The 16,843-nt window shown below is 37.7% G+C and overlaps 1 protein-coding gene across 2 annotated transcripts in view; it reads right to left on the minus strand.

The window, feature by feature from the left end:
- Positions 1-15,388, minus strand: part of ZMYM2 (zinc finger MYM-type containing 2) — a 94,947-nt gene extending 79,559 nt beyond the window's left edge. For both annotated transcript variants that reach the window (XM_020968773.2, XM_020968772.2), the window contains exons 1-2: positions 15,327-15,388; positions 12,026-12,142 (exon numbers count right to left, since the gene is read on the minus strand). In XM_020968773.2, the coding sequence (XP_020824432.1) occupies positions 12,026-12,138 (113 nt within the window). In that variant the 5' untranslated portion in view covers positions 12,139-12,142; positions 15,327-15,388. The remainder of the gene's footprint in view (positions 1-12,025; positions 12,143-15,326) is intronic.
- Between the last annotated feature and the right edge of the window lie 1,455 nt (positions 15,389-16,843).

Consider the following 16,843-nt stretch of genomic DNA (forward strand, 5'->3'; position numbering starts at 1 on the left):
AATTACATCTTTCTCCGTCCTCCACATACCTAATACCGCCTCCAAAAAAACATTTTTAATCATAAATAAAATATATACTAGATGTTGAGTTCTGACCTCCACTGGAATCCCAAAGCAAGGAAAACTACCTATCTTGTTTAGCACCACAACAGCAGTCTAAGGCAAAATCAGTGTCTTAGTTTCTTCACTTGTCAGATGTATAAACTGGCCAAAATTTGTATAAGCTGTCATTTCTGTAAAAGGAAATTCAAGCAAGAAAACATAACATTTAGAAAGAGAAAGTTTAAGTTTCAAATAATATCTGAAAGCAAGGAGTTTGTTTATTCTAATTAAATACTAGTTCACTTCCCCAAATTAAATTCTCAATAGTTCATACTAGTACATCATAAGTATTTCTCAAGCGGAAGCAAAAAACTAAATCGATCATTCCATACATACAAAAATGTGAATCAACTTTAAGAAGGAATACAAAAAAAACTTGAATGACCATGACACTCAAATGTTTACAGATCATAAATAAAGTATTAAAGGTACAGAACAGGGTTCCCCCTACCTTAAAAGTTTAAATTAGATAAGGATTATGTAACTATGAAGTACACAGTAATAGCTTATTGGGACATATCTTTCATTTGATGCCTTTGATGGTTCAAGTAATCCTTTGCAAGACATATTCCATTATCTAAATATAAGAAGTATCTAAGAAAACTATATTTACCCCTAATATAAAAAGTTAAGATCCAAAAATGTGTTCAATGACTAATGTGAAAATAGGTTTAATATGAATATATATGTTGAGACTGTATCAATTAACATGCTGTCTTGGGGTGGGGTGTGGGGAGAGATGGGAAGAAAATTTAGAACACAAAATCTTATGGAAGTGAATGTTGAAAACTAAAAATAAATAAATAAATTTATTATTAAAAATGTGTTCATTCATTGTTAACTGATCTACAATGTGTAAAACGTGAGACCTTATCCTTACCTTCCAAAACAAGTAAAACTTTATCAACACAAGATTTCCTACTCAAAAAAATTAACGTATTAAAAATAGAGGCAAAAATGCCACCATTAAAAAGTATTGCTGAAACACTAAAAATAATACCAGAAATAAAGCTACAATAGTTAAAGATTCTTTCTACTTTACTATGCTAGCTCCCTGCAAAATTAATGGATACAACAAAATCTGACCATATTTGATGAAATATTATGCACCTTTAGCCTCCCCCCCCCAACATTTTTCTACTTCAAAGATTAAAGCTGCATTTATCTTCAGGTCCAAAATTTGGTCATCATCATTATTTAGCATTTTACTTTCTTTCCAAGCTTTTTTTCCCTCATTTAAATTATTGTAGGTGTGTGTCCACAAGCAACCAAGTATATAACATACACACACAATCCCCTGACAGAATGTAAGTTTCCTGAAAGAAGGTATTCTTTCATTCTCTATCTTTATATTCCCAGTGACCAACATAGTTCTTGGTATGAATTTTTTTAAATGCCTATTAATTTTTTTACTTGTTTTGCTTACTTCATTCTGCATTTATTCATGTATCTTTCCATGTTCTGTTTATTGCTCTTTACAGCACAATATTCCACTTCATTAATATGCCATAATTTGTGTAACTTTTTCCCACTAAATGGGCACCCACATTTTTTCTAGCCTTTTAATACTACAAAGAATGCTGTTATAAATAGTTTGGGCAAGATGGTGACCTAACTTCTCAGGACAGTCAAGCCACACAATTCCCACTACCTTGGGGTCAAGGTAAAACCCTTAAGTTCTTACTAAAAGAAACTGAATAAATAGCAGGAATATACTAGTGGAGAAAAAAAGGATGGAATATGCTGGGGGTTTTTCCACAATTGAGGGTACATGATAATATACAAACATGGAGATCACAGAGGGATAAAATAGACACCAGAGGAACCCAAAACAGACAAAGGAGAAATGAACAAACACATAAACGACAAAGTTTGGTACAGAAATAACATTTCAAAAGGGAAACAACATCGCAAGAGAGAGACTGGGGGAAGGTATTAAGAGGGAAGATCAGGGAGGTAGCAGTCACAAGCAAAACAACTCTCCTGATTCAGATGAGAGGGACTAAAAAAAGGGATAAAATGGAAAAAAGCAAATAACTAGACAGAATATAAGGAAGTGCCTTAGATTGTGGTTTAGTCAATTAGGGAACATATGGTATATAAACATAAGAGAATATTATGACAAAAGAATCCTGGGTAGTATGAAGCAATGCAAAGTGAAATAAAACCAGAAGAAAATTTATACAAGGACAACATTTTAAAGAAAAATAAAAGAAAGGACTAAGAACTCTGATCAAGACAATAACCAGGGGCAGCTAGGTGGTGCAATGGATAGAGCATCAGCCCTGAAGTCAAGAGGACCTGAGTTCAAATCCGGCCCCAGACACGTAACACTCACTAGCTGTGTGATTCTGGGCAAGTCACTCAACCCCAATTGCCACTCACCCACCTACCCACACACACAAGACAATAACCAATCATTCATTGCCTGAAAGACCTATGATGAAACACGTCATGCAACAGGTGACCAGCCAAGATGGCAGACATACATTTTTGGCCATGGCCACTATATATATGGATTCATTTTGCTTGACTAAGCTCATTTATTACAAGGAGATTTGTTCATCCATTTCTCTTAGTTAATGGAGAAAGGAGGGATAGTGTGAGAGAGTATCAAGGGCTTAGCAATAATGATGTTTAAAGGGGAAAAAAGAGTCATTTTTACACTTAAAAATGCACAGAATATAACCAAAGCAAATTCAGAAGACAGAAGAGACAATTAGGACAATTTTAAAAGCAACACGTAGAATTTATTATATAATTATAAAAATGGAAGATTTAGTTTCACAGGGAATCTTCTTTTCGTGTTCTGCTGTACAGAAATGCTCCCTTTTATGATGTTTCAAGTCAGAATTTCAAAACAAAAATTTTAAGTTTGAAATACATGTAATACAGACTTCCAAATGCTTTTGCATACATTGTCACTGCCATTTTTCTTAGCGTCTGTCTTAAGTTACCACAATCTCTAACTCTGTTACATGACCAAGAGAGTATCTCCAAAAATAACTTATATAAAAACAAAAGGTATCATTTTTGTAAAGAATAAAGCAAGGATATTCCATTTTCAAACAATCAATCAAGTATTTATAAGCTCCTCCTTCTTTTTCAGGCACAGGACGAGGCCCTAATGATACAAGCAGAAAATAGTAATTCCTACTTAAAATACGCTCATGTTCGAGTACATATAAAAATATGCACATCATTAACAGTAAGCTCATACATACATACACATATCTACAAGCACAGAAATTAACTACAGGGTAGTGTAGAAGGGAACTAAGACTAACAGACGGGAGCATCAGTAAAGCGTTCAGAAAGAAGACAGTAGCTAAGCCACATCTTAAAGGAAGAAAACGTAAGGTGAAATTCATTCCAGGCATAGAGGGCAGAAAATAAAAAGGCCAAATGGTACAGACTGAAGAGCTCAGGAGGGGAAGTAATGACCTGTGAACCTTCAAAGATAGGTTGGGAAGCTAAAGAGAGTTTATATCTTATTCTACAGGAATTAGGAAGCCACTGATGTTGGTTGAGGAATAAAGTCATATGGTCAGATCTACACTTAAGTAAAACTTATTTTTCACTACTATTATCTGATATAGTTCTACAAATGGTAACTACCATAATAACAAAAAATAAAATAATTGATATAATACACAAAGAAGCAAAATTTTCAATATTGACAGATGACATATTGGCTTATAGAAATTTAAAGAATTAAAAAATTAACTATTAATAAATTCAGTAAAGTAACAAAATCTAAAATAAACTCAGGAAAATCATCAGCCTTTCAGAACATTACCAACAAGATAGAGAAGAAACTGTCTTTAATTGGAGAGATGTCAATTGCTAATAGGTGACCTTGCCAACATAATAAAAATTACAATACTAGCTAAATTAATCTACACATTAATGCCATACCAAACTATTTTATGGACCTAGACAAAATTATAAAATTCATTTGGAGGAAGTACAGGTCAAAAAACTCAAGGGACATATTGAAAACAAAAGGGAAAGGGAAGGGTCCTAGGATCTAATACTATACTACAAAACCCAATATCATTATCAAAATTGTTCAGAACTGGTTAAAAAATAGAAAAGTGAATCAATACAACAAATCAGGTACACAATACCCAGAAGTAATCAAATGTAGTGGAAGAGCATTCAACAAACCTAAGAACACAACTATTGGTTGTATGACTCATTTGACGAAATATACTGCGAAAGTTGAAAAGCAGTCTAACAGGAAACAGGTTTAGACCAAATTACATATATCCTATGCCACAACAAACTTCAAATGGATATATTACCCTAAACATTAAAAGAGTAGGGAAGAGAGAACTTTCTTAATTATGATGGGACTAAATCAAGGACAGAGATAGATGATCACTGGAGATAAAATGAGCAATTTCTGATTAAACTGAAAATCTTTTGCATTCACAAAGTCAATGAAGTGATAATTAAAAAGCAAATAATGAACTGGGGAAAAAAACTTTTGCAACACATTTCTCTTATAAAAATATGGTATCTAAATGCATTTGGAACTGACACAAATACAAGAACAAGAGCCATTCCTAAGGAGATAAATGAAAAAAGAATTGGAAGAGCCAAGCTATTAACAACTATATGGGAAAAAATGCTCCAAATCACTAACAATAATAGAATTGAAATCAGAGAACTCCGAAGCTTCAAAAAGATGCTGATAGTAGTACTTTTTGTTGTAGCAAAAAAATTGAGAAATAAGAGGCTTGCCATCAATTGGGGAATGCTGAATATGACAAGACTTGGGGAAATTTAGCAAGATTTATATGAACTGATGCAGAAAGAAATGTTCAGATATAGAAGAATATATGACCACAATGAGGTAAAGAAATGCAACTTTGTAAGACATGAGAACTTATCAAAGTAACTACCAATCATGACTTTAAAAGACTAATGATGAGGCATACTTCCCATCTACTGGTAAAGGGATGATGGACAAGACATTTTCAGGCACATCCGAAGTATTGATTATTTTGCTTAACTATACTTATTTGTACAAAGGAGGACTTCTTTTAGGGGAGAAAGGAGGATGAAATTGCTGTTAATAAAAATACTTTAAAATACATACAAGATTTACGATAAAATTCATAAGTTGATAGAAAAGCATGGCAATTTTGTTTCTAAAATGTTCAATTTAATCTAAAATAATAAACTATGAAAGTTCAGTTTTATAAACATTTGGATCAGTATTAATGACAAACTTTTACCACTTAAGGAACCACACAGAATTGAAAAGGTAAATTACACTGATTTGAAGATTTAACATGTATGCTGAATGATAGAAAGTTATGTCTTTTTGTCCCTGAAAAGCTTAAATGGAAACGAAAATCCAGAAACATTTAAAACTGATGAACTAGGAGATTGTTTTACAAAGCAATCGCTATGAAACCTTTCTGAATTTTTTAAACATAAGATTTATGAAAATTCCATTTTCACAAACTTGTCAAGAAAACCTTTAATACACAAAGTATAAATCTTAGCAATAGCAGTTCAAATTCCACAATCAATTTAAATATACTTGTAAATAGAATTTAACTACGTAATTTTAAAATGTTATTAAGGTTAAAAAGGTATTAACTTTAAGTAGAAATTACGACCATAACAATTTTGCACCATCTAAATAACAGTTTGGCTTACAATCTTCCCTTGACTTAACTCTCATTTCATTACGTAACTACTAATCTCAATTTTATATTAGAGGAACATTTTTCAGACTCTTACTACAACCACTCCAAATCACAACCACAAGTCAGCAATAGCAATAATCTACTCCCTAGCCTCATATTTCAAACAAAACTAAAAAATGCCGTTAAAAGAATGTTTTTGTCGTATCATTGCCATTTACCACCAATAACTATGGCATATCCCCTAAAGTTGTTCTCTCTACCCCATCCTGGCAATGCTTCTGTCCTTGCTTCTCATGCCTTTAACCTCAAAATTATCATAAGACACCAGATATGGCAAGGCACTATTTTACTCTGAATATGTCACTTTACTTCTAATCTTCAATTTTCCAGTGCATTCCCTATCTAAACAATAATTTTAATAACTAGCATTTATATAGTACTTATAAGGTTTTCAAAGCAGTTTACAAATATCGTCAATAGATCCTCAGAACAATCTTGATGGGTAGTGCTATGATTACTCCATTTTACAGAACAGGTAACTAAGTCAGAGAGATGTTCAAGTGACGTTCAAGCCTATAGTTAACACAGTGTTTGAGGCCACATTTGACCTCTGGTCTTCCTAACTCCAGGTCTAGCAATCTATACGTGAAGTCACCTGGCTGCCTGTAGGAACATAAATCTAGGATCCTCTGAAAAATAACATCCACTTCACAAAATTCCACACAGGATCCATCCTGAGTTTGCTTTAAGAGCTCCAGTGAAACAGAATCCACTACCTCAACAAAGCAGCCCATTCACCTTTTTTTTGATTGCTTTAAGCTGGTAAAAAAGTTCTGGCATAAATCAAGCCTAAATTTGCTACCTCTTTACACCTTCCAACTATTCACTGCTCCTAGTTCAGCCTCCTAGGCAATCTAATTTTTCTCCCTTAGCAGAACTGTGTGCAAAGAATTAAGTGTTTAATGTCTGAGAACTTGATTAATTAGATCGTATGACTGATTAGAAGGGTAAGGGAGAAGGAAGAATCAAAGACAACTAAGCTTAGGCCACTGGAAAAATAAGAAAGGAAAGCATATAGGCATTTTTAAGCACCTACTATATGCCAGGTAATATGCTAATCTTGGAACCAGCAAGTGAAGTGGGTGCTATAATTATCCCCATGTTACAGGTGAGGAAATTAAAGCAGACACAAGTTAAGTAACCTGCCCAGGGTCACACAACCACACAGTTATCTGATGCTGGATTTGAATTAAGGCCTTCCTGACTTCAGGCCCAGCACTCCATCTGATGCACCACCTAGCTGCCACTAGCTAAGTTTTAGGAGTAATGTCAAGATGTATGTTCTAGTTATTTCATATGCATAGATTACAGGACCATAGATTTAAAGTTAGAAGAGACTTTAAAGGACATCCAATGCCAAAACTTCTCATTTCAGAGAAAAAGAAACTGAAGATCATTGAGTTTGTTTAAAAGACTTGCCCAAAGTCAAAAAGGCAGTAGGTAATGCCCAGATATGAACTTGGGTCTTCTAAATCCAGGGCACTCAGTACTACAACTATCCAGGAGGCAAAGTTGGGAATAAAGACACTTACTTTAGAAGTCACTTGCACAGATGATAAATGAGGCTAAAGGATAAATGATGATAAATGATAAATAAATAGGACAGTATCACCTATGGAGAAAAGATAAAGAAAAGTTCCAAGATCAGCGCATTTGGGAAACACATTCTCCAAGAAACCACAAAGGGTAAGGAAACTCAGGCGAGGAGGTCATGCTCTAGAAGCTACGGAAGGTAAGGATTTCAAAGTGGTAGTGTCACAATGCTGAAAAAAGGTTAAGGATAAGAATAAGAAAATGTGGGATTTAGCTATTAGATTACTAGTGATTTGGCAAAAGCACTTTGTAAAAGACAAGTGCCAGAATGCATGTAGTTGAGAAGTAATTTGACAATTAGGAAGAAAATACAAACTATAAATTTCTCAGTTTATCAATTTATAAATCAGAGTTTATCACTAAAAGAGGGAATATGAGATGACAGCTGTAGAGAATAAGTATCAAAAGAAAACTTTTTTTAAAAATAAGGTAGACATGTACAAGTTTGCAAGTACGTGCGGAAAATTAGGTGCAAAAATGAATGTAAGAGTAGAGATGAGTAATGGAATTAGATCCCCAAAGGGGCAAAAATCTATCATTTCATTTTTAAACCTGAAGGAAGAAGTTTGGCATGTATTTTAAAGTTTCAGAGATGAAGGAACTCATATCAGATGCCCTCGATCTCTTCTAGCAAGATAGAAGATGAGATCATTTGATAAGATAGTAAAAACTAAGTTATAGGTAGGTCTGGTCTGAAATAACTTAAAATAGCAAGACATGATACACATTCCACTTGAGAATAAAAACACAAAATATTAATATATCCAACTCTCAATTATTGACAGGTATCCAGAATCAAAATTTTAAAACAAATCTTCATTTTAGACATTAGTTTCAACTAACCTCCTCCTCTCATCTAAATAGAATTAAAATTATTCTTTAGAACATGTAGCAAAATTGATATTAATTTTGTAGGTAGCATATGAAAAAATTCTTTTGTTATCAAATTTCTCAGAGAGCAGTTTTGGTAGAACTAAGATATGTGTCTCATGAGTCTTAGTGCAGCTTTATGCAAATAAACCTTAAAATAAAGCTTTAAATAAAGTCTGAGACACTATTATAGACAAGGTACACCTACTAGCAAAACACATTCCCCAATAGATGAATGACCCAAGAATATGAAGTTTTCAAAAGAAATTTCAAATGACTTAACAAGGCTCCAAATCAATCAAGAGAAAAATGCTAATCAAAACAATGCTAAGGTTTTATCGCATACCCAGCAAATTGGCCAAGAGATAAAATACTGGAATAATCACTATTGCCAGAATCATAGAAAAACAGCACATGAATGCATTGTTGGGGGAAACTGGGAATCAGCTTTTGGATAACAAAAAGTTACTCAAGTGCCTATATTCTTTGACCCAACTAAAATCCCATTTTCTACAGGAAACCTTTTCTAATACCCCTTAATTCTAATATCTTCACTCTGTTGATTATTTCCTATTTATTCTGCATATACCTTGTTTTTAAGTATCTGTATGCTTGTTGCCTCCCCCAACAGATTGTGTGAGCTTCTTCATAGCTGGGATTATCTTCTTTTGCCTTTCTTCATATACCCATAACTTAACACAGTACTTGGCACATAGCAGGAGCTTAATAAATGCTTACTGACAGACTGAGATTCCACTACTAAGCTTAAACGCCAAGGAGGTCATTGGGAACAAAATCATCACATCCAACAAAGTATTTCTAAGCAACATTTTTTTTGTGGTAGCAAAGAATTGGAAGCAAAGCAGATACCGATTGGGGAATAGCTAAATAATTTATGGTACATGAATTTAATGATTATGAGATATGAAATGAGGAATATGAAGAATACAGAGAAGCATGGAAAAAACTGATGCAGACTGAAATAAGCAGAGCCAAGAAAGCAATACACACAATGTCAATGTAATACATATCGATGTAAACAGGAAGAACTACCACAAATCAAAAATGAATGTTGCACGTATAATTGAATCACACATTTCTTGTCTTCATAATGGGTGAGGGAAGGGTTGGAGGGAGGGAATTCTAAACTTGATTTTTAAAATAAATGTTAAAAAATAATAAAAATTTTTAAATTTTGAGGAATGTTTCAAAATTACAAAGAAGCATTCCCCAAAATAGAGATATGAGAGAATATCCCTGCCCTACTACTCTGAAGAGGTAGAAGGTCCATAGCTGTGGTATATTATATATGTTTTCAGATTTTTTCAATGAATAGATAAATTTTGCTGATTTATTTTTTCTCCCTTCTTTTCTTTAAAAAAATATTATATAGAATGTTGGTTCTCTGGGAGGGGGAAAGAAGGGATATTAGGAGAAATTTTGGCAATGTAAAAGATACAAATGAAATTTTTTTTAGAGAAATCTTAATTTTTAAAATCACACATCCTACCCCTGTACCAGTGAGTTAAAATGTTCATTAAAAATGCTAAAGGATAATAAATGTTAAAGAGCTAGAGAGTAGGCCAATATACATGTGCTATTTTGGGCCAGATGACATTAAAATAAAAAATACATAAGAGTTGTTTTACATAATAGTGACTAGTTGAACTAAGCCACAGACACTTGCCCAATCCCCAAATGAGAAGAAAGTAATGTTATTTGTGAAATGGCTGAGTAAAGACCTAAGTTCAGCAGCACAGTTAAAAGACTGATCAGCCCTTACAAAGGTCAAACTCCCAGAGTTAAAATGACCTTGTAGGCCATCTGGCCCAATCTGAAATGCATATCCCTTCCTTTATCACCACCAAGTGGTTAGGTATAACACAGCCTTTTCCTTAACACCTCCAATATCACACTATGAGGTCCAAATCTGTTAACTTCTTGCCTATTTCTACTGTCCTCTGGAAGTACTCTAGGTTACTATCTCCTAAAAAATATAGGTGTCAAATTGAGCACAATATTCCTGATGCAGTCTAACAAAGAATACAAACTGATTATTTCCCTTTACTTCTAGGAGTGACTAGCAGCTCTGAGCTCAATTTCAGACTTTCCTAATTGATAAAGAGGTATCTGAAAACATTATAGGTAGCCTTTAAGGAAGAGTTCCTTAGTATTAAATATTTCCAGGCTAGAAACAAAGCCACTACTTATGGATGTTGAAGGGGTTCATACATTAGCTAATGTGTGGTCAGACTAGATTAACTGCCTCTTCCATCTCTGAGAGTATGAAAAGAAAACTATTCTACTCTACCACTCTGCCCAGGCATCTCACAAATGCATGTATTTTGTCATGAAAGGACAGAAATACAACAGTGAATCTACCACTTACAGAACAGAATACATTTAAAGGAAGATAAGCTAGTGGACAACCAAGACAGAGAAGCCTCATGAGGATATAAAATAATGAGAAGAATTTCCACAGCCACACATATAAATCAGTCTCACTTTGTAGTTCTTTAAACTTTTCTCTAATAAGTTAACTGGCCCACAGAAAAGAAAAAAAAATCTATCTTAGATCAGTAGCTCCACGGTCTCTAATCAAGATACCTGGTACCTGACCCAAATACTTAAAATATTTTTCCTAACCAATCCAAATATGATTAGAGAATACTTTATTAACCACTGGGACTAGTGGATATACTAATACCTCTTCCACCTGCTAAAAAGAGAAAAACTAAATTAACTCAACCTACCCTATCCAGTAAGATTATATTATTGGCATTCATTTACATTCAGTCACTATTGCAGAACTTACTTGAAATATTTGTTTTACAATTTCCTATTTTTATGGAACACAAAAAACTTCAAGCATAAACATTTTTCAACTAGCACAACTTTAAATTTCACAGACAAACTTATACCTGGAGTCAATTAAGGAAACAAAGACAAAATCTAGACCTCCTTAAAAAGGGTTCTTAATCTGTGGGCCATTAACTTTTTAAACAATATTTTTATAACGTTTCAATATAGTTTCCTTTGTAGTCCCATCTTTCTACTTTATTTGCATTCACTATTATAAGGAATCTATAGGCTTCACTAGTCTGCCAAAGAAATCAATAATACAAAAATGGTTAAAAAATCCTTGCTCTAAAGAAAGTCATTCCAGTTAATATCTGAAATGGAATGAACTAAATTCTTTAACATTTTGGCAAACCTTCACAGATCTTCGGGGAAAGAAACCTCAGTATATAAATATAAGGTGGTATGTTGATATATAACAGATCACCCCAACAGCTTAAATAACTTAAAATTATTTTTAGGAATATTTTCACATAAACACTCACATAAGGAACTTTAACCAATCCACAAAAACAGATTCCCAACAATCTCAACCTTCCACTATCATTAGTAATGAACCCAGTCTTGGAAAAATCAAGCCATTCATATGTCTTAAGAATTTGCTTTCTATTGCATTCTATTCCAGTACAAAGATTCTTTTTGTACCTTTCATTAATTGAAATTTAAATTCAAATCTCTATATTCTTAAGAGCTTTACTTTCAATTTTCACTGAATGGCCATTTCATGGAGACAACTAGAGGTTCTGTTTATTTTATTAATTAAGACATTTGTTATGGGGGCCAGCACAGTTAGTAGAACAGGTGTGGACTGATCATCAGGCGATCTAGGTTAGTCAACTCTACAATTAAATGTCCATGAGTGCTATTTTACTGACCTGAGCCTGTTTCCTTCTCTGCAAACAGAGGGGGTTACCCTAACTCTCAAATGTCTCTTGAAGCTCTTAACTCCTAGGATTCCATGCCCACATAGGACTATAAGAAAACACATCAACCTGAGTAAAAGAACGTAAAAATTAAAGACAATAATTATAAAGTAATTCTAGTTTAAACTGAAGTGCTTTACATTAGTACATTAGTTTAAATTATCTAGCTTTCTGATAACATTCAACATTTATTAAATGACTCATGATTTGAGGGAACAACAAGAGACATAATCTCTGCCCTGAAGGTGCTGATTAGTAGGGGCTCTAAGAAAAATATACACCAAAAATTTTAATACAAATTCGAATGCTTTAAAGTAACCTAATGAAAACTGCAAAAAGCTAGAGGATCAAATGAGATAGAAATGACTTCCAGCTAATCCCATCAGGGAAAATTCCTTTAAGAATGGGCAGGCAGGACAAACCAAGGCAAGCCAGACCAGGAATACCCCAAAGTCCCAAGTTACATCATTTGCTGTTTGCTCATTGTGCTCAAATTCACTAACTTCATGTTATTTATGTGTATACCCACTCTTCTATGTAAATCAGAATGTTTCCCAACTCTCTCTAAAGAACACAAAAAAGAGGGGCAGCTAGGTTGCACAGTGGATAGAGCTACAGCCCTGAAGTCAGGAGGACCTGAGTTCATATCTGGTCTCAGACACACAACACAGAACCACCTACTAGCTGTCTGACCCTGGGCAAGTCACTTAACCCCAACTGCCAAGCAAAAAAAAAAAAATACAAAAAAGAACCATTTATTAAAAGTTATTACAATTTTATAATAAAGCCAATTATTTTGTTGATCATTCAAAGCAATTAACCTGAAATTTTAAAATGGTTGAAGAAATAAAAATTTCATATTGACATAAGTAAAACCATAAAGGCAAATCTACTACAAAAAAAATTATTCATTCCAAATAAACAGCTAGGCTCAGAGATTCCCAAAATGGGTGATACAGTCCTCCATAGGCGGGCACTGGTACAATTCAGGAGGAGGCATTAGCCATGGATGCAATGGGGGGAATAAAAATAAGTGGGTAGGTAAAGCATTAAGGAAAGAGAAGAAAATTTTGAAAAACTGTTTGTATATGTTTCATCTGTTGTGTAACAGAATTGAATTTGTAGTGATTACATTATTTTCCAAAAAACCACACAAAATGCAAGTTTGTAACTGATCAGTGGTCAAGTCCATGGCTGACAGATCTTAACAAGCAAGTATTGGCAGGCCAGCCTGAGGGGCACTGTCAGTAAGTTTAGCATGCGTAAGAAGGAATATGTGTGTGTAATGACTTGTTTACAATATGATGCTATAGAAAGCAATATTGTGTCATCAAAATTTCAATGAAGGAAAAAATCCACAAATTTACAATAAATTATTAAATTTAAGATGCATCTTTTTAAAAAAATTTTTTTGAAATATATATTTCAATAAAAACTGTTAAATAGTTAAAGAAAGAAGAATTCCAGGGAGGTTGAGAAACTTTTTTTTAAAAAGGAGGCAGTAAGCCAAATAAGTTTGGGAAACTGAGCTGGGTGGCATAGTGCAAGACAGAGAGACTTGGGAGTCAGGAAGACCTGGTTTTAAATCTCACTTCAGAAAATAGCTATTTGATGGGCAAGTCACAACCTCGGAAGCTCAGTTTCTTCATCTGTAAAACAGGAATATCAACAACCCTATTTCACAGGGTTCTTGTGAAGTTCAAATGAGACACCCTATATAAAGCACTACGCAAATCTTAAATGTTAGTTACTATAATTAATATTTCTGTATATCGATGCCACCACCACCATCAATAAGATAAAGCTGATCATAGAAAAGGCACTAAAATAAAAATAAACTTCCATCCCTCTTTCAAAGATCTACTAGATAGCTATTCATTTGTGTTCAGTGTCACAAATAATGTCCATCTGTCCTTCCCTTCCCCTAAGTTTTTAAGCAACTATAAGATGAAAAACACATGGGGAAAATATCTGAACACTACCCACTTTGAAGTAGTTATGATCCAGTGTTACATCAAAAAAAGGTGCTGAAAAGGAACAAGGTGTGAAGCATAGTTCTGTATCTATAATTTTTATATTAACAGGTTCACCTACTGAGAAGAGTTTATTATTAAATCTAATATTTTAAGAAGTATTTATGTGCCTTTTCATTTCAAAGAAAGGACAAGAAAATCAAACAAGTTATTAGCCTTACCTTCTTTAAAAATGGCTTAAATGACTTTGGAAGCTATATTTCAACAAGCCTGTTTTTTCCATTTTAATGCAATTATACATCCCTCCATTCTCAGAAATACTACACTTTAATATGAAATTCCATGGCTTTGGATTGGATGTGATCAACTTTTCTTGAGCATTTGGTGTTTACTGCATATTTATGCAATAACCTGCAAAACTGATGCAGCGCCCCTAGCGAGAGTCCTATAAAGCCCGATTAAACAAAATTCCACGGGTTCCCAAAATACATTATCGTGAGGTACAATATTAACTTTTGTCACTCAACTACTTCATAATCTGCAAATCTTAATTTTAAGGAAAAGAAAAGTTTCATTTGCAACGACAAATTACAACCATTAAATTCTAATTCTCATTTAACTAAGAATCAATACCAAAAAAATATCTAACATCAAATCCCGAAGACTTTGGAAATCAAGGCAAATAAGGGTCATTAGTCTGTTCAGCATTTAAACGCACTAGGACTGAAACAACAGTTAAGCTCTCGGTACCCAATCTCAAAGCTTTACGAAGCATCCCACCACCCACTGGACGATAAGACATCCATTTTTTAAATAAACTGGACACCAGATAAAAGAATAGTTTTCAATTTTCCCGTCTCTCCGTGCCGCCTCCGCCAGAAGCGGGCGGGAGGGATGCCTCGGACATCTCCGCATCGCATCTTCGGCCGGCTCGGGCTCCCACTCGCAGACTCTAGGGGGCACCAGCAAAGTGCCCTCCCGGCGCCCCCCCCCCCCCCCCCCCCCCCGGTAACGTGAGCAGCTGCAGCCCGTCGTCGGGGAGCTCGGGCTGCGATCGCGGCAGGAGCCGCGTCTCCTGCGGCCGCGGCACAGCGCCCACCCCCGCCGCCCTCCCAGCCAGTCCCTGGGTCTTCGCCCCGGGGGCAGCTGCCACCCGAGCAATGGCTCCTCCTCCTCAAGACAACAGAGGCCCGCGGCGAATCCCAGAGGTTTAACACTCCCCCCCCCTCACCCCGAGGCTAGGCCCGCTAAAGGAGACAAATAATGAGAAAAGGACTCACAATGGGGGACTCTCCTCCGTAGTTTCGGCCAATGCTGCACCAGATGGGGCTGGAAAGGATTCTTGGTCCTAGGAAAATAGAGAAAAGATTTGAACGAGAATCAAGTGGACCCAATGAGGCCGCGTCCCAGGCCCGCGTCCCCCAGCCCCGGAGAAGGGGGTGGAGGAGATCGGGCCTTATTTCTTCCCCTCACAGCGTTGCACCAGGACCGTGTCTAGAGAGGCGACGTCGGCCAGCACGCATCCGCGCCCTCTCCTCAGGGAGGGGGAAAAGAGAGCCTCGACGCCAGGAGGAACAGGACGTTCCTTCTGAAGGGGGCCCGGCCGGCCTCCTCTTCCACGAATTCAGACGTCCGCACCGCACTCCCGGACAGATCACGTCAACGCCGGGCCGCGATCTCCCCATCTGCCCCCAGCAGTTGCCCCGGGCCCGGGGTTGGCCCCCCCCTGCAGTCAGCGGCCGGCAGCGCTGCCTCCCCGTCCGCCATTAGAGACCCAGGCAAACAATACGGGAGACGCAGGAGCGTCGCAGGGCAGCGCCTGGGACGGCGGGGGGCCGACGACCGGGCTGGCTCTCCGGGGGCAGAGGGGGCAGCCCCCAATAACTCGGGAAAAACAGCGGCGGTGATAGCCCGCCCAAGGCGGGGGGGCACTCCGAATCTTCACCGCCGCCGCCCCCCTCCAGCTCCCCCAGCGGCGCCTCCCCCCCTCAGAAACAGAGACGGAAAAGAAAAATACCCCGGCCTCCGAACTCCCCGACTGCCAAGCCCGCGGGGCTGCCCCCTCCGCGGCCTCGTCTCCCCGCCGGCGCCCCGGCCCTGCCCCTTGCTCCACCTCACGGCCAGTCGAGCCGGGCCGTGCTGCGCCGAAAAGGGCCTCGGACCCGAGGGGAAGGAGGGAGCCCGGGGCAGCCCCCCAGGCCCTGCGCGGCCGCTGCGCCGCACTACGGGGTAACAAGCCCGAGGAGGTGGGAGGCTCCTTCGGTGGCTCACCCGTCTCCGCCTCCCCAGTCGCCTCCTCCGGAGGCAGTGCTGCCCCCAGCCACCCCCACCATCAGCGTACCGAGATGGGGAAACTGGGGGATAATCCTCACCCGGTTCTGGCTGCGGCTCCCCGGAACGAACCTCCCCTCCCCCGCGCCCCACCCCCCCTTCGGTAACACGCACAACTCCACTCGGTCCAGTCCCGGGCTAAGCGCTGGCGAGGAGGAGGCGGCGGCGGCACAACCGAGCCCCACGAGGCTCCGCCTACTCGAACGCGGACTGGCTGCCGGGAGGCACGGGCGGGGGTGTTTAGAACGCGTCGATTGGCCAGCAGGATTATCTTTCACCGTCCCGCCTTCGCAGGGTGGTCTAAAAGGTCGTCCATCAAACTTTGGCCACACCCACAGCCCCCCTTCCACTCCAGTCCCTCTCCCCCAAACCCCCACCCCCAACCTCATTCCCTCCCCACCCCAACCCCCCGCTGGATCTTTCTGGTTATGGCAAATGTGAATTTGGTTGCCCACTACCACCAGCC

Source organism: Phascolarctos cinereus, unplaced genomic scaffold, assembly GCF_003287225.1.
Source record: "Phascolarctos cinereus isolate Bilbo 61053 unplaced genomic scaffold, phaCin_HiC Scaffold_726;HRSCAF=1367, whole genome shotgun sequence".
Classification (NCBI taxonomy): domain Eukaryota; kingdom Metazoa; phylum Chordata; class Mammalia; order Diprotodontia; family Phascolarctidae; genus Phascolarctos; species Phascolarctos cinereus.